Source organism: Eriocheir sinensis, unplaced genomic scaffold, assembly GCF_024679095.1.
Source record: "Eriocheir sinensis breed Jianghai 21 unplaced genomic scaffold, ASM2467909v1 Scaffold618, whole genome shotgun sequence".
NCBI classification, from domain to species: domain Eukaryota; kingdom Metazoa; phylum Arthropoda; class Malacostraca; order Decapoda; family Varunidae; genus Eriocheir; species Eriocheir sinensis.
In genome coordinates, this window is record NW_026111963.1 from 1 (window position 1) to 17,479 (window position 17,479).

At 47.9% G+C, this 17,479-nt stretch overlaps 1 protein-coding gene across 2 annotated transcripts; it reads left to right on the plus strand.

Moving 5' to 3' along the window:
* Positions 1-6,698: 6,698 nt before the first annotated feature.
* On the plus strand, positions 6,699-17,479 carry LOC126993476 (uncharacterized). Of its 2 annotated transcripts, XM_050852619.1 has the most exons (4): positions 6,699-6,767; positions 14,242-14,424; positions 15,565-15,729; positions 16,919-17,479. In XM_050852619.1, exons 2-4 carry the CDS (start codon positions 14,243-14,245, stop codon positions 17,097-17,099), a joined length of 528 nt encoding a protein of 175 aa, XP_050708576.1. In that variant the 5' UTR covers positions 6,699-6,767; position 14,242; the 3' UTR covers positions 17,100-17,479. The 2 variants fall into 2 exon arrangements, with proteins under 2 accessions (XP_050708576.1, XP_050708575.1); XM_050852618.1 differs by lacking the exon at positions 6,699-6,767 and having other exon boundaries at positions 14,148-14,424.

The window sequence follows — 17,479 nt, forward strand, 5'->3', positions numbered from 1 at the left end:
AAATCAACACAACTAATCTAATTCCACTCTCCCTTATAAATCACTAGAGGTCTGACTGTAACAGGTAAGACACATAGACCGTTTACCTGTCTCATTAAGGTGTCCAGGAGCAGGTGTGTTTGTGTGTGTGTGTGTGTGTGTGTGTGTGTGTGTGTGTAATTGAGTGGTGTGCCCGGGGAATAAGTCTACGGTTCTGGGTTGTATGATTTCGTTAACTCTTTGCCTAATGCCTGAAGCGTAGGGGAAGGGAGAAAGGAAAGAAGGAGAACGAAGAGAGAAGAAGAGAGGAAAGGAGTAGCGGAAGGAGGTGAGGGAGAAAGGAAAGGAGAAGACGAACGAGAAGAGAAGAGGAAATAAAGAGAGGACGAGGACAAGGACAAGATAAAGAATAAGAATGAAAAAAAAGAGAAAAAACTGGAGGATTAGAGAAGAAGAAGAAGAAGAAGAAGAAGAAGAAGAAGAAGAAGAAGAAGAAGGAGGTGAGGGAGAAGGGAAAAGAGAAGACGAAAGAAGAGGAGAAATGGTGGAGGAGGGGGTTAAAAGAGGAAGGGGAAGGAAAGAGATGATGAGTAATAGGGAGGAGGAGGACGAGAATGAAGGAAGGAGAAGGGAAGGGTGGAGAGGGAAGGAGAATGAAGGAAAGGAGTTGGGGTATATATATGTAATTTTAAGTTTGTTACCTGCATTTTTCTTCTTTATTTTTTGTATATATTTTTTCTTCCCTTCCTCCTCCTCCTCCTCTTGTTACTCTTTACCCTCCTCCTCCTCCTCCTCCTCCTCTTGTTACTCTTTACCCTCCTCCTCCTCCTCCTCCCCTCTTTGCTTCCTTATTTTCTTCCCCTCCATCTTCTTCCTCCCCTTTCATCGTCTTTTTATCTCTCTTCTCATCTCTTTCCTATCCCTCCCAATTCTAATCTTCTTCTTCATCTTCTTCTTCTTCTTCTTCTTCTTCTTCTAATTCTTCTTCTTCTTCTTCCATTTCTCCTCTTTTCCTCCGCCTTCTTCCCTCCTTTCCTTCTCATTTTCTCCTTCGTCTCCTTCATTCCCTCTTTCCTCCTTTTTCCCTTTTTCTTGCATTTCTCCTCCATTTATCAACCTTCTTTCCTCCTTTCTTTCCCATTTTCTCCTTCGTCTCCTCCTTTCCCCTCTTCTTTTCCTCCTTTCTTTCCTCTCCTCTTGCATTTCCCTCTTTCTCCTTCATTTCTCCTCCTTCTTTCCCCCTTTCTTTCCCATTTTCTCCTTCGTCTCCTCCTTTCCCCTCTTCCTCTCTTCTCCTTTTCCTCCTCCATCATCTCCTTCCCTTCCTCTCTGCCCTTCTCTTTCCCTTTCCTTCCTATCCTTCGCAGTTTGTGGTTTTGAATAGACTACATAATTTCGTTGTCTGCGAAGAGAGAAGGAAAAAGAAGACGGAAATAAAAGAGGAAGAGATAGAAAGAGAGAGGAAAGAAGAGCACAGGAAAGAGAAGAGGAAAAGAGAGGAAAGGAAAGAGAAATTGTAAGCGGGGAAAAAGAGGAAATATGAGATAAAAAGAGAGAGAGAGAGAGAGAGAGAGAGAGAGAGAGAGAGAGAGAGAGAGAGAGAGAGAGAGAGAGAAATTCACTATACCCTGTTTTCCTCGCGTTGCTTCCTGGTTCATTAAATATAAAACGAGGGTCTTTATAAATATTTGACCTTGCCGCCTTATAGATACTTGGAGCTGATTCTCTCTCTCTCTCTCTCTCTCTCTCTCTCTCTCTCTCTCTCTCTCTCTCTCTCTCTCTCTCTCTCTGCCCCTTCCCCTCCTTCCCTCCATCTCTCTCTTCTCCCTCCCCTTGTCCTCCCCTTATCCTTCCTTCTCTGTCTCTCCCCTTTTCTTCCCTCTCTCTATTTCTTCTCCTTTTTCTCCCTTCCCACTTCCTTCGTTTTATCTTTTTATTTTGCTCTCTTTCTTTCTTTATTTTTTTTTCTTCTGCCTTCCCATCTTGTTCTAGTTGTTCTTTTTTACCATGTTCTTCTTCTTGCTCTTTATCTTCTTTTCTTCTTTTGTCTTCTTGTCCTTGTTCCCTCTCTTATAATCGGATCTTCAAAAAGTTGTGATTTTAATAACTCGTACTATCAAGTGATACTCAAATTTACACAGAAACCTAAACAGAATGTTCCTTACAATATAGGTCATATTAACACCTTTGAGCTTGTGAAAATGATGCAGAAACAATACGTAGCCTAATACTCGAAAGGGAGGAAGGCAATGTCACATTTTCTAATAGCAGTGATGTCCGTGAACAGACAACAACACCATTTGTGACGACTTTAAGGGCTGTGTGGGAATCTGGCGCCATACTTGTCGGAAGTCTGTGGAATTGTTATGCCATTTCCAAAACACACCACACTTTGAATGAGTGTCACCTCGTCAAGTATACGTCCAGATCAGGGAAACTTGCTACAAAACTTCCCACATGTTTCCTTTTGAGCATGAAATATTAACATAATAAATGCCGTGACTTAAACATTTTAATCAAAATTCTATAAAATAACGCCCACGTCCTGTATCCTTGAATATTACCACCTGTGTTGACATAATCCTCTGCAGTGCAAAACCTTCATGGCGGTTGGCCCTAAGTTTTTGTATTGCTTGTGTGTGTTATATGTAACAAAACTATATAGAAATCACAAGTCACCGAGGTTTTCTTTGGGCGACAGGTTGGGACAGGTAATATGGACTTACCTTACATTAATTTTATGTGTATTTACACAATATGTACACTGCCGTACAGAACTGACCCCCTAAATCCTTGCCGGAGGAGGAGTACGGGGGTGACCTTGGGAGGAAAGGGCCGCAGCCTCCAGCCAACAAGTCAGTCCGCATCACTCGCCTCGCCTCGCACATTTTATTATTACTTGCAAAGAACATTACATCACGATGGGACAAACGTCTTCGCAGGTCAAGGTTCAGGCGGAGGTGACGGTGCCGGCCGGGCTCCCCCTCGTGGACGCCCTCAGCCTTTCCTGCAGCACTGCGCGCTGCTGGGGGAGGGGGAAGCTCCGGCTGGCGAGGTATACCTTCCCCCGCCGCTACTGGGTGTCCTGCCAAGGACAGCAGGTGTGCAGGTCCAAGGAGCTGCGGAAGCTGCCCTGGGCCAAGCTGAACAAGGAGGACGCCAGCACTGCCGTCAAGGTGAAGTGCATCCTCCGCGGGGCGCCCGTGTTTGCGGCCACCGTGCCCCTCGCCCGTCTGCTGGCCCTCGGGGAGGGGGCTGCGAGGGGAGGCGCAGCCCTCCTGCTCTTCTCGCTGGCAGGCGGTGAGGACGCGGTGGCGGAGCGCGGGGCCGCCTACACCACCCTGTCGTGCAGCGGGAGGCTGTGCGGCAGCGGCGGTAACACGGAGGAGGACGGCGGCCAGGGGGACGCCGAGTGTCACAGTCACTGGGAGGATGACTGCGGCGCGCCGGCCAGCCCTGGCACCCAGCAGCTTGTTGAGGCTCAGCAGCAGCAGCATGCCCCCGCCCATTGTGGGGGCGATGACCTGCCTCCTGAGAGCGAGGCCCCAGCCACGGCCAGTCTGGCCCTAGGTGTGGATGACCGCCCGCTGGCTCACCCAGCAGAGGGGCCCACGGCATCCGGCGGCACCAGGAGCCACAGACACTTGACTGCCGTTGAGCTGTGGTGTCCTGTATGGCAGACACCAACATGCGAAATGGAAGCCAGAGCCAAGGCTGACGCACGCCTGCCATCGGCCCGTGTCCCGGCCTTTGTGCCAGAGCCTCAGCCCGTCACGGTAAGCCTTCCAGACTGTTCCCAGATCTTTGCAGTGCCAAGAGTGTACTGCGCGGACCCGTCGGCCAGTACTCAGGATACGGAGGTGCCAGAAGTTGACTTGGGGGAGTCAGCAACTCTGGCACTCTACCGCGAGTTGCACAAGGACGATCCTGAGCCTGAGCCTTTCGTAGGGCAGGACTCGGCAGCACCACAGACGGAGTTGGGGGACCTACCGTCTCTGGAATTCTACGATGCCGTTCCGGAGCCTGAATCTTCCGCAGAGGTCCCACCGCCCAGCGCCCAGGACCGTGAGGCAGCAGCAGCAGAGGACTTTGCGCCGGGAGTCCAGGAGTCCCTAGGGCGCGGGGAGCTCTGGGGAGGCGCCATCCTGGACGGCCTGGCAGTACTGCACATGGTCGGGTACTGCCTCTTCTTCCTCTACACGTTCTGGTCGTAACATCGCAGGGCCTGGCGGTGACGCAGTACAGGCACGGGAGCCGCCAGGAGCCACGCCCAGTCCACGCCGGAATTTCTTGACCCACTACCGGGGTGGGGGGGCGTGCTCTCGCTCCTTCCTTCTCCTGGCGGCCTCTCCAGCATTACCTTCACGCCACCCCCGTTGAGCGGCACTTCCTGAGGTGACCGTCGCTCGCCTGCTATCACATCCTGTCACCGGGGTGGCGAAGGACTTTCTCACTTTCTTCTCACTTTCTTAAACTACATTACTCCATTATCTCTCTCTCTCTCTCTCTCTCTCTCTCTCTTGTTTTAAGTTGGTCGGTCTGTCTCCCTGTTTTCCCTTAATTTTCTTTTTTTTTACATCAACGGAAGCACTATATATAAAAGGTGGAAAAACAGAAACGGTATGTTACCCTTGACACGTTTTCCTGCAAAGTGAAGTTATCTGAGTGGCCAAAAGAGAAGGTCAGTTTCGGATGGAGAGGTGTCTTGATACACTCTTCTTGAATGAGGTCAAGTCATAGGCAGGAGGAAATACAGACGAAGGAGGACTGTTCCAGAGTTTACCAGTGAAGGGGATGAAAGAATGGAGATGCTGGTTAACTCTTGCGTAAGGGGTTTGGACAGTATAAGGATGAGCATGAGTAGAAATTCGTGTGCAGCGGGGCAGCGGGAGGGGGGAGGCATGTAGTTAGCAAGTTCAGAAGAAGTCAGCATGAAAATATTGATAGAAGATAGAAAGCGATGCAACATGGCGGCGGAATTTAAGAGGTAGAAGGCTGTCAGTAAGAGAAGGAGAGCTGATGAGACGAAGCGCCTTAGACTCCACTCTGTCCAATAGAGCTGTGTGAGTGGAGCCCCCCCACACGTGAGATGCATACTCCATACGAGGACGGACAAGGCCCTTATATATGGAAAGCATCTGTGTGGGGGAGAAGAACTGGCGGAGACGATACAGAACGCCCAGCCTCGAGGAAGCTGATTTAGTAAGAGAGGAGATGTGAAGTTTCCAGTTGAGATTTTGAGCTAAGAATAGAGCGAGACTTTTTAGTGTTGAAGGTGACAGCTGAGTGTTGTCGAAGAATAGGGGATAGGTGTTTGGAGGACTGTGTCGAATTGATAGGTGGAGAAATTGGGTTTTTGAGGAATTGAAGGACACAAGGTTCCTTTCACCCCAATCGGAAATGATATGATAATGATATGATGAAGAGAATCGGTCCCAGCACAGACCCTTGAGGCTCTCCACTAGTGACTGGAAGCCAATCGGAAGGCTGTCCGTTAAGTAGCACTCGTGGAGGAAGGAAGAGGGGAGGAAAGGAAGGGATAGAGGGAGGGAGGGAGGGAAGGAAAAGAGAACGAAGGGAAGGGAGAAGGGACAGAGAGAGGGAAACAGGAAAGAGGGAAGGGAAAGAGGGCGGGAGGGGAGGAAAAATGGAGGAAGGGAAAGGAGAATGGACAGAGAGAGGAAAACAGGAAGGAGGGAAGAGGGAGAAAGGGAGGAAAGAGGAGGATGGGAGGAAGGAAAAGCGGAGAAAGGAAAGGTATAAGGAACAGAGAGAGGGAAGGAAACTGGCAGAGGGGAGGAAAGGAAGGGAAAGAGGGAGGAAGGAAGGGAAAGAGGGAAGGAGGAAAGGAAGAGAAAAGGAACAGAGAGAGGGAAATATGGAGATGGGAAGAAGGAAGGAAGGGAAGGGAAAAAGGGAGGGAGGAAAGGAAGGGAAAAGGAACAAAGAGGGGAATACGGAAAGGGGAAGAGAGGAGGAAAGGAAGGGAAAGAGGAGGATGGGAGGGAAGGAAAAGGGTAGGAAGGGAAGGGAAAAGCGACAGAGAGAGGGAAGAAAGAGAGAAAATGTTCCCTCCCTTATTGCTCTCTGCTTTGTATGGTGGTCATGAATTCTCGTCTATGGCTGCGGAGGAGAAGGTTCGCTGTGAGGCATGAGTGGATGGATGGAGGTTGTTGTTGCTGTTATCATCATAGTTGTCGTTTCTGTTGGTGTTGTTGTTGTTGTTCCAGTGGTAGTAATAGTTGTAACAGGGGCTGCGGTGGTAGTGGTAGTAGTAGAAACAGTAGTAGTAGTAGTAGTAGTAGTAGGAGGAGGAGGAGGAGGAGGAGGAGGAGGAGGAGGAGGAGAAATGTTAATAATGAGGACGATGATGATAACGAGAGAGAGAGAGAGAGAGAGAGAGAGAGAGAGAGAGAGAGAGAGAGAGAGAGAATATGTGTGCCCCCTAGCGAGTGAACCCGGGACTCGAGTGACTGCTTCGGGTGGTGCTTCGAGATGATATTCGAAGCTCGTTTACTCAGCTCGGAAGGACTTATGAACATTCTAGCGTTACCAAACATAAACTAATTCAAACATATTTACACTACATCCATGAATGACTCCAAATAATTACACTTTCCCATCTATATCGTCTTTAAGAAATAGGATTTTTCTCTCTCTCTCTAAAGTGTGTGTGTGTGTGTGTGTGTGTGTGGGTGGTGTGGAGAGAGGGAGAGTCGGTCAGTGTGAGAGTGACTTGGTGACTTGACGAGCGTGTGCGGGGGCCAGCGGGTCAACTCTCAGCTGTGGTAAGTACTTTTGCTCCTGTTAATGATGCTGTTAATGATTCTAGGAGCAGCGAGTAGCGGGCTTTTTTATGATTGTTTCCTTTTTTGTGCCCTTGAGCTGTCTCCTTTGTTGTAAAAATATAATAAATAAATAAACTAAAGCCAGGCCCATATTGATATCTCCAACGCTTCCAGGCTCACACACACCCATTTAAAGCTTTCCTAGAAGTTGTGAGTATGTCCATGGGTAGTTTTATGAGCGTAATGGTAGTATGACAAGACATATTGATATCTCTAACGCTTCCGGGCTCACACACCCACATTCAAAGCTTTCCTAGAGGTTGTGAGTATGTCCATGGGTAGTTTTATGAGCGTAATGGTAGTATGACAAGACAGATTGATATCTCTAACGCTTCCGGGCTCACACACCCACATTCAAAGCTTTCCTAGAGGCTATGAGTATGCCCATGGGTAGTTTTATGAGCGTAATGGTAGTATGACAACACAATTGCAGCATGAATGTGAAAAAGCCCTCATGAGAACCAGACTTATCTACTTTCTGGCCCCTGGAAAGATTTTTGTGGGAGCTGTGAGCGTCTGAGTATACGGGCCATGGTGGATTTAGCCTTAGGGCCAGCACGACAGTCTAACACACTGTCATCGTAAACGCCCAAAACATACCTTATCCACTACAATGATCCGCAATTTCTACTCATTACCTGGTACTAAGGGTGGTATTCTCAGACGCTCCCTCCACTCACAACAAATATAGCCAAATGCCACAAAGGTTATCAGAAAGGTTCCCGTGAGTGTTTTTCTTCACGTTCATGGCACAGGAGCTTCGTCATATTACCACCAGGGTCATAAATCTACCCATGGAAATACCCACAACTCCTACGAAAGCCTTATCAAATGTGGGTGTCTGAGTCCTGAAACCTTTAGCCCGGTAGCAGCGGGGATCATGTTTCTTAATGGTCCCTCCGAGCAAGAAAAATGAGAAAAAATCATCCCTCACACAAACCATGTCGTAATATATATCAAAGCATTTGTGATCAGTTTATGTATCATCTATTTGGGGGGGTAAATATCATGGCACAAATTTGGCCCGTCGCTGCTACACGGTGAAGCCACAAATTTGGCCCGTCGCTGCTACACGGTGAAGCCACAAATTTGGCCCGTCGCTGCTACACGGTGAAGCCACAAATTTGGCCCGTCGCTGCTACACGGTGAAGCCACAAATTTGGCCCGTCGCTGCTACCGGGTTAAGTATATGGCCCTAATAAAGAGATTTCCTGCGTAGTTTCCTAAAATTCCCTCCACCTTTTTTTATATCAACGCCAAACATTAGAGCTACAAGGAATTTTCGTCGTGTTAATGTTTGGTTGGGAGCTCACAAACATGCTGTACTGGGCTGTGAAACTGGCCCTTAGAGTGACTCCCTTGGTGGAACGATGTGTGGCTGCGCGTGGCCTAATTGCAGTTTCGTGATTGTAGCGTAAAACCAGACGGAGGGGTGACTTTATAGCAGGAGGCAAGATTAAGTTGGAGGAGATAAGTGTGTGGTCAGAAAGAATGTGAAACGAGATAATAGCTAGTTAATGATAGCACGAGGCAAGATTACTGAAATGTGTGCGAGAAGTGATGTGTCGTTAAGGAGAGCAAGAAGCGAGACTATCGTTCGTTTGGTTAGTCAGGCAAGAGGCAAGATTACCAAGTTGGGTGAGAATATAATGTGTGGTTAGGGAGAGCAAGAAGCGAGATATGTCCGTTTTTATCAAGAAGCGAGATAATAATTTTTTATCCTGCCACGAGAAGAGTGAAATAACAGGAGTTGGAGTTTTGGAATCTTGAAACTTTGACTGGGCGAGTTTATTTAGGTTAATCTAGCTTCCTTAAAGATTTACCCCCTTAATAGGGGGACAGGGCCTTTGGCCAAAAGGCGGCCCTGTAAGGGGGAGCGAGCGATGCAAGCTCGTTACGGGGGTGGGGATACCTCAGCCGCCGCCACAGACACGAGTAGCAGCCGTCGAGCAGCGACGGGGGGGGGATTGCTCCCTCTTGCAAGAGGGAGCACGGGCCTTTGACAAAGGCGGCCCGTAGCAGGGAGCCGACAGACCGACTCTATCGGCGATCGAAATCTAGCCGACCAAGTCGGTCTGTCGACGAGGACTGGCGTGTCTCAGTGTTAATCTAGCCAACAACTGCTTCTAATATACCCCACAGTTCCCCAGGGTTGTGTTGGGGAGTAGGGGGGGCTGGGGTGGTGGAGGGGGAGAAGTAGTTGTTCCCTAGTTTTACCGTTTATTTATAGTGATGTCGTGTGTCCCATGATAGCAGAAGACAATGGGGGCGTTGGATACTGACAGGGTGGCTGGATCATGGAGGTAGAATTGGTGAAGTCGACATCATCTCAATAAAGTGAATCCGCCCGAGCTGTCATTTTTACGGCCAGGTGTCAGGTGTTGTCAGGTCAGGCTCCCTCTTAATGGGCTCGGCCAGGCTCGCCCACCCCCATCTTTTGGCGGTAAATTTGACAGTTCGTCAGCTTCACCTCAATGAATGGGATTAGCGCGCCGTGTCGACTCCACCAACTCTACCTCCATGGGCTGAATAAAAGGGTATGTGGCTCAAACAGTTTAGGTTGAAGGAGAGTTGTGCTTCCAGTGAAATAAAAAGACAAGGCAGTCAGTGCATATGGAAATTGCCGCTGCCATTATCCCTCTAATACCAATTTTATGCTGATGGCGTGATGGGGTTAACAATACTCCTACCATTGTATCTTTTTAGTTTCCTGGTGCTACTTACACATGTATCCTTAGTTGTATCATCACACTCTGTCCTGCCTGGGGGTTGGGATGGCATGTTCCTCCCTTCTCCTTTGTTGTTTCCTTGCAACAATAAACTATCAATCAATCAATCAATCAGTTACGAGGTAGTTTAAGTGTCCTGTTATAAAAGACTATACAGCTGCCACTTCTATCACCTATTACGTGCTGATGGCGAAATGACTCTACACAATTTGAGTCCCGTTTTGAGCTATATAGTTTCAGCGTTTTGGTTTTATAAGATTAAACATATCCGTGCGCGTGCTCATTGTTATTTATTCTGGTGGACTTTTCATTGTTAAGTATATACAACCACATTCCGTTCTTAATGTGTGCTGATATTTGAGTGTGGCAGCGTGAGTGAGCCGTTATGAGCTAAATAGTTTCAGCGTTTTGGTTTTATAAGACTAAACATATCCGTGCGCGTGCTCATTGTTATCTCTTCTAGTGGACTTTTCATTATTAAGTTTATACAACCACATTCCGTTCTTAATGTTTGCTGGTATTTGAGTGTAGCCGCGTGAGTGAGCCATAAGTGGAAGTACCGAGCAAGCAGTGAGTGATCGTCGTGGTTGGGTTCGATCCGTGTCGGTTGGTCGAGTTGCGTTCGAACCAAAATGTTAAAAGAGACTCGGGGATCGGTTTAGGGCCAGTTTCACAGTCCAATACAGCACATTTGTAAGCTCCCTAACCAAACACAAAGACTACGAAAAGTCATTGTAGCTCTAGTGTTTGTCGTTGATATAAAAGGATAACATTTTAGGAAACCACACAGGAGATCTCTTTTAACCCGTCCGCTGCGATTGACACGGATTTCACCTTAACTGGTAGCCTGGTAACATATAGTCCCAGGTCTTTCTCTGCCTCTGTGGTGGATAGTGGAGTGTTTCCCATGTGGTACCGGTATGCTGGATTTCCCCTCCTAATGTGTATGACTTTACATTTTTTTCTTGATTGAATTGTAGCAGCCACTTGTTGTTCTGTTCTTGTAGCTTGGTGATGGCTTATAGAAAATCCGCAGTCAGGGGGTTAATATCTGGCAGTGAGTAGATATAAAGGGTCATTGTGGAGAATACAGTTTGGTTTGGGCGATAACAATGACTCTTACACTGTCGAACTGGCCCTTAGTCTCGCAGCTTTCGTGTTTGAGGGAAAAAAATGTAATGGAAGGAAAACTGAATTGGTCCTTAGTCTCGCAGCGTTCGTGTTTGAGAGAAAAAAAATGTAATGGAAGGAAAAATGAAAGTAAAGATAAAGTAAATGCAGATATGTGGTACCAAGAATAAACAGAAGAGCTTAGTGCCGGGCGAGATGGAGGGGTTCGAAATCAAGGCAATGAAGCTTCGCGCACACACACACACACACACACAAAGTTGGACAAATACAGATACGGAGACGGGACCACACGAGCGTAAGCCCAGGCCCTGTAAAACTACTACTAGGTAAATACAACTAGGTAAACACACACACACACACACACACACACACACACACACACACACAAAGTTGGACAAATACAGATATGGAGACGGGACCACACGAGCGTAAGCCCAGGCCCTGTAAAACTACTACTAGGTAAATACAACTAGGTAAACACACACACACACACACACACACACACACACACACACACACACACTCTATGCAAATCTTACCACGTCCATAATGTCATGTGTGGTGCCTTATCAGAGCAGGAATGTTGTTGTTATTATTGTTACTATTGTTGTTGTCGTTGTTATTCTTGTTAATGTTGCTGCGTTTTCTTTTGCTACAATATAACTGTTGGGGCAGCATGAGCATTATACAACGGTGCCAGATTGTCGTACTCTGCCTCTTATGTTTGACGATTTCCGACCCAAAAAATGCCTCCTCGACCACAATAACTGCCTTCATATATACTTAACGTTAAAGTGGTTAATTATTTATGTTTCTTTGCAATAGTTAAGGATCAAAACCCGGTAAATACGATGCTCTGAGTACGATAATTTGGCAACGTTTGCGGCATACCCTCCCCCTGACCCGCCACCGAGGCCATAGCGTCATACAAGGGCCCGAGGGTAGAGTGAGCACCGCAATGATGATCCAGATAAACATGCAGATCGGACCAACTGTGCCAGATTGTCGTACTCAGCCGCTTATATTTCCCGACTTCCTACCCCCAAACTGTTTTCTGGGCTCCAATAACGAAACCAATTTATAGTTATCGTTAAAAGGGTTAGATTCTGATGTTTCTTGCAATAGTTAGGCGTCAGAAACCGGTAAATAGTATGCTCTGAGTACGACAATATGGCAACGGTGGATCGGACACCCTCACCCTTGCAATATCGTATTCACCACTTTGTCTTTATTTTACTTTTAAGCCTCAAACTCTCGTACCTACACAAATAACGACAGAAAATTGAAATTAGCGTTAAAACTCCTATTTATTGATGTCTGTTTGTTTGTTTCTGCATTCGTTATTGGTCAGAAACTACGAAAATGCAAGGCGATGAGTACGATAATTTGACAACGCTGCCCTCGCACTCCTCCCCCCGCGGCGCCTGAGGGCCAGATAAGAAGAAATGTTATGTATAATATGATCTGTCCGGGCACTAGCTCTCTTTTCGTCCCTCCACCAACACCTGCATATATATACCGGGAGGTGGTGTGTTGCTCCTCACTGAAGTCACCGTTCCTGCTGCTTCCCCTGCCTCCTCGTCTCTCCGCTTACCTTCATCCAAAGCCGTGTAAGGAGTACAAGTCAAATTATCCACAGCATTAAACTGATTAGCGAGCCAGCACTGCCTAGCCTTGTTATGACCAGGTACATTATATCAGCTTAGTTCATTAAGGACCACCGTTGCCAGATTGTCGTACTCAGAGCCTCGTATTTACCGGTTTCTGAGCCAACTATTGCCAAAAACGCACCAATAATTAACCATTTTAACGATAACTATATATGAAGGCAGTTATTGGGGTCGAGGAGGCAGTTTTGGGGTTGGGAATTGGCAATCATTGGAGGCTGAGTACGACAGTCTGGCAACGGCGGTAAGGAGATGGTCAAAAACTGGTTCATGTAGAATAGTGAAGGGCCAGACACACTCGGCAGCCATGTAGTTGTCGCAAGTATGAGATCCAAATGGAGGGTGGGCTGAATTTTAGACGACCCTGATTGATAATGAGGAACTGAATCCCAAGAGTTCAGTAAGATGGTAAAAAAATGGTTCATGTAGAATATTGAAGGGCCAGACACACTCGGCAGCCATGTATAGTTGTCGCAAGTATGAGGTCCAGAGGGAGGGTGGCCTGAAGTTTAGACGACCCTGACTGATAGTAACTGAATCCCAAGAGTTCAGTAAGGAGATGGTAAAGAAATGGTTCATGTCGAAAACTAAAGGGCCAAACACACTCGGCACCCATGTATAGTTGTCGCAAGTATGAGTTCCAGAGGGAGGGTGGGCTGAATTTTAGACGACCCTGACTGATAGTGAGGAACTGAATCCCAAGAGTTCAGTAAGGAGATGGTCAAAAACTGGTTCATGTAGAATAGTTTAGGGCCAGACACACTCGGCAGCCATGTATAGTTGTCGTAAGTATGAGTTCCAGAGGGAGGGTGGCCTGAATTTTAGACGACCCAGACTGATAGTGAGGAACTGAATCCCAAGAGTTCAATAAGGAGATGGTCAAAAAATGGTTCATGTCGAATACTAAAGGGCCAAACACACTCGGCACCCATGTATAGTTGTCGTAAGTATGAGTTCCAGAGGGAGGGTGGCCTGAATTTTAGACGACCCTGACTGATAGTAACTGAATCCCAAGAGTTCAATAAGGAGATGGTCAAAAACTGGTTCATGTAGAATAGTTTAGGGCCAGACACACTCGGCAGCCAAGTATAGTTGTCGCAAGTATGAGTTCCAGAGGGAGGGTGGCCTGAATTTTAGACGACCCATACTGATAGTAACTGAACCCCAAGAGCTGGCTTGTGTAGGCTGAGGGTCGTATTTTAAAACATTTCGTCGCCCAAGTTCACATATTTGACATGGCTTTCGTAGGAGCTGTAGGCCTTTCCAGGGGTAGTTTTATGACCCTGGTGGTAGTTTGACCCTTCTTCTGTGCCATGAACCTTAAAAAACACTCATGAAAACCCGCTTGATCCCCTCTTTGACCTTTAGAAATAGTTGATGTGAGAAGCGATGGTGTCTTAAAATACAGCCCTGAATGTCCTCCTGCATAGGCCTAACGTCCTTATGCAGCATCGTGTGGCTATCGTGAAACCAGACTGGCGAGACCGTTTTTGCGTTGCCTCCCACTGGTCTTGTCCTCCCCCCGCGCTGCCACACAAGCCCAATACCTGTCACCTCCTCTCACATTTTTACAACAAAGGACACAGCTCAAGGGCACAAAAAAGGGAAACACTAATAAAAAAAAAGCCCGCTACTCGCTGCTCCTAAAAAAAAATCAAAAGAGGTGGCCGAAAGAGAGGTCAATTTCGGGAGGAGAGGTCCCCTGATACCATGTTACCTATAGCCAGCATATGAAAAGAGGAGACAGGTGTTGGGACTTAGGGGCAGAGCGGTGGGGGGGGAAAGGACCGCTGAAGCCAATGGAAAAACGGGGTCTTGCCAATCCAGTTCCACTATGGCGGGAGTAGATTCAGCATAAAGCTTTTCCTTCCTCCTGCGCGGCCTCAGCATGGCGGTGCGGCTGTTCAGCTCCAGGGAGGCGTACCTCTACCACACCAACATCGTCACGCTGCCCGTCTTCAGGAGGGCCGGGGCGGGCGACGCAAAGAACGTACTGGTGGCCATGACGGCTCTGGTGCTGCCCGTTGGGATACTGCTGGAGCGGTTCTTTGATGAAATAGAGAAGGGCAGGTTGGTGTGAGGCCTTGCGGGGTCTCTTATCATACTTTGTCAGAGTGGAAGTGTTTGTTGATGAAGCAATGGCCGATCTGGGTTGACTTATTCTCCTGTTACATATTGTTTTTGCTCTTCAGTATAATGTCCTCCCCTCCATTGCCTTTGTCTAGCGGGGTCTCTTATCATACTTTGTCAGAGTGGAAGTGTTTGTTGATGAAGCAATGGCCGATCTGGGTTGACTCATTCTCTTGCTACATATTGTTTTTGCCATTCAGTATAATGTCCTCCCCTCTATTCCTTTTATCTCCTAGTCAGCCTCCCATCTACTCCTCTTGGATTGGTTCTGTCTGCCTCTCAGAACCTCTTCATTGCTCTTTCCTCTGCTGCCTCTACTACTCTTCAGCCATCCCTCCAGCTTGTCCCAGCCATTCAGCCTTCTCTCTTCTCTTTTCTTTTATCTACTCTTCAGCCATCCCTCCAGCTTGTCCCAGCCATTCAGCCTTCTCTCTTCTCTTTTCTTTTATCTTCTCTTCAGCCATCCCTCCAGCTTGTCCCAACCATTCAGCCTTCTCTTTTCTCTTTTCTTTTATCTACTCTTCAGCCATCCCTCCAGCTTGTCCCAACTATTCAGCCTTCTCTGTTCGCTTTTCTTTTACCTTCTCTGTATATCTAGTTAAGTCCTAAGCTGGTGTGTTAGTTGAGGGTGTTGCAGGAGGCAGGGGGTAGGACTAAGCTGAGGTGTAGGACAAGTCTGTGGGTGTTAAAGGAGCCTGAAGAAGGAACAAACTGCAGCTTCCCTTTCCATTCCTTCCTATTCCTTTTCTCTTCTCCTTCCTCTTTCCATTTTCCTTGTCCTTTCCCTCTCCTCCTCCACTTTCACAGCTCCCTCTCCTTTCCTCCTCCCTTCCTTTTCCATCTCCCACAGTGTACTAAGACTGTTGATACTACAGGAGCCTAGGGAATGACCAGCGTGGGGTGTGCAAGGCGATGGATGTTGCAGACGGCTGAGGAAAGAGTGAATTGTGGTGTACAGGACTTTGGGTGTTATGGAATCCTTGAGGAGCAGACTGGGGTGTAGTGGGCATTTTTGGATCCTGGGGGAGCTTACTGTGGGGTGTGAGGGAGTGGGGTTTACAAGAGTGTGGGGTGTTGCAGGAGTCTGGGGGAGGAGCAGGCTGGGGTGTACGAGGCAGTGGCAGCAAAGTTGGTGGAGTTTGGCCTGGACGGACGTGCATGTGTCCTGCGGTTCATCTGTGAGCTTCAGCAGCGACGCCTGGCTCGCAGCACAGTGGCGGGGCAGCTTCTGGGGGTGCTGTTCACGTGAGTCCTGCTGTGTTGGGGTGGAGATGGATGTGGAGGTTGTTGGGGTGATGGTTGTTTTGGTGGGGAGGTGTGGTTGCTGTGGTGCTTGCTGTATGCTGACGTGGAGGAATGTTGAGCAGTGGTGATACATGTTGGTATTGTGTCTTGTGTATGTTGATATAGTGGAATAGTGATGGCTTGTTGGGGGTGGTTCAGGTGCTGCCTCGTGTGTGCGGTGGTGCAGTAGAAGTGATATAGACCGGTGCAGTGCCCAGGTTTACGGTGGTGTGATGTCCTGGCTGGGGTGTAGTGGTGGTGGGAGGTAGGAGTTGGTGTGGTGTGTGGTGTGGTGGCACAGGTTGGTGCAGTGCTTGGTGGTAATAGCACTGGCTGTGGTGTGTGGTGCTGTGGGAGGGATTGAATGAGGGGATATAGTTGGCTGAAAATTGGTGGTGACAGTGTTGGAGGGACAAGGTGGCTGGGGGCTGTGAGGTCCTTCTATTCATCTTGTCCTCTTCTCTGCAATTTACGGTGCTTGGGAGTTGGAGCATTCTGGCTATTGCATCGTGTAAGGGTGGTGGTGGTGGTGGGTGGCATGCATATTGCTGTAGCTTGATGGGAGGGAGGCCACGGTTACTGTCCCAGCCATGACAGTGGGTCCTGGACACATTTACTTCAGCCAGTGACTGCTCTTGTTATCAGTGAATGATGATTATTCCTCTGTACATAAACACTAAAAATACTAACAATAGCTACACACTAAATATTTGTGTATTGCTGTAATCCCTTATACAGTTTTTTATAATTTTGTTAGGCCAGTGCCAATTATTTTGCGCTCTTACTATGAGGCTTTGAGCTTCTTAATTTGTTGGGAACCAGTTTGCTCTGTTCTGTGGTAGAGAACAGTGGCATTCTGGGGGCTGCTGCATTTGTGTCAAGAATCTTTTAACTCTGCGAACATCCTCGTGATTTCACCTGTTGTGAAGGTACAACTGAGGATGGAAAAGATGTAATTAAGACCAAGACAAATGCTAAATGATGGACTTTCCATTATTTTGATTAACTATACTTTCCGTGAATACTGAATACTGCTGAAGGTTGTTCATACACTTTATTTTAACAATAGCTCATTTCTATACTCCAGTGCTTCAGTGATTTGGACACTAACATGTTACCTTTGCACTTCCTATCCTGATATGTGCTGCAGGCCACGGGTTGGGGGGCAGGAGGGTGGGCACTATCTGGCCGCCAAGGGTCTGGGGGGCAGGAAGGGCGTGGTGTGTGCCTCCCACTACAGCTCCTGCCCCCACAGTGCCTTCCTTTACTTCGAGGCACTCAGGAACCTCACCACCACCACCACTCACAGCCCCGGCAACCCACCACTTTGACGCCTTTGATAATCTCACCAGCCTCGGCAGCACTAACCACACAAAACTTCCGAGCTCTTCACCACCACCTGAAACTTCTGAGACCTGTACCATCATCACTGCCATAATTCAGACCATCCAACCCCATAAGAGAATAATAAGAAGAAAAAGACTCAAAATCAAGAGAACCACACTCATAAGGCCCTTCCCTTCATTCCCTTCCACCATGGTACCTCTGATGACCGGACCAGCGTCATCTACATTCATGAAACACATCCAGAGCTCTTCACTACCACCTGGCTCCCTGGACACCCACAGCACCATCACTGTCACCAGCCACAGCACCAGACAGCACTGAGGCCCCTATTACCACTGTGGCACCTTTGAAAACCTCACCAACA

Bases quoted from the DNA above. Each gene is read 5' to 3' on its own strand.
- LOC126993476 (XM_050852619.1), top strand. From the start codon at position 14,243: ATGGCGGTGCGGCTGTTCAGCTCCAGGGAGGCGTACCTCTACCACACC. The intron at 14,425-15,564 runs GTTGGTGTGAGG...GGGGTGTTGCAG, and splicing joins GATGAAATAGAGAAGGGCAG to GAGTCTGGGGGAGGAGCAGG. The intron at 15,730-16,918 runs GTGAGTCCTGCT...TATGTGCTGCAG, and splicing joins CTTCTGGGGGTGCTGTTCAC to GCCACGGGTTGGGGGGCAGG.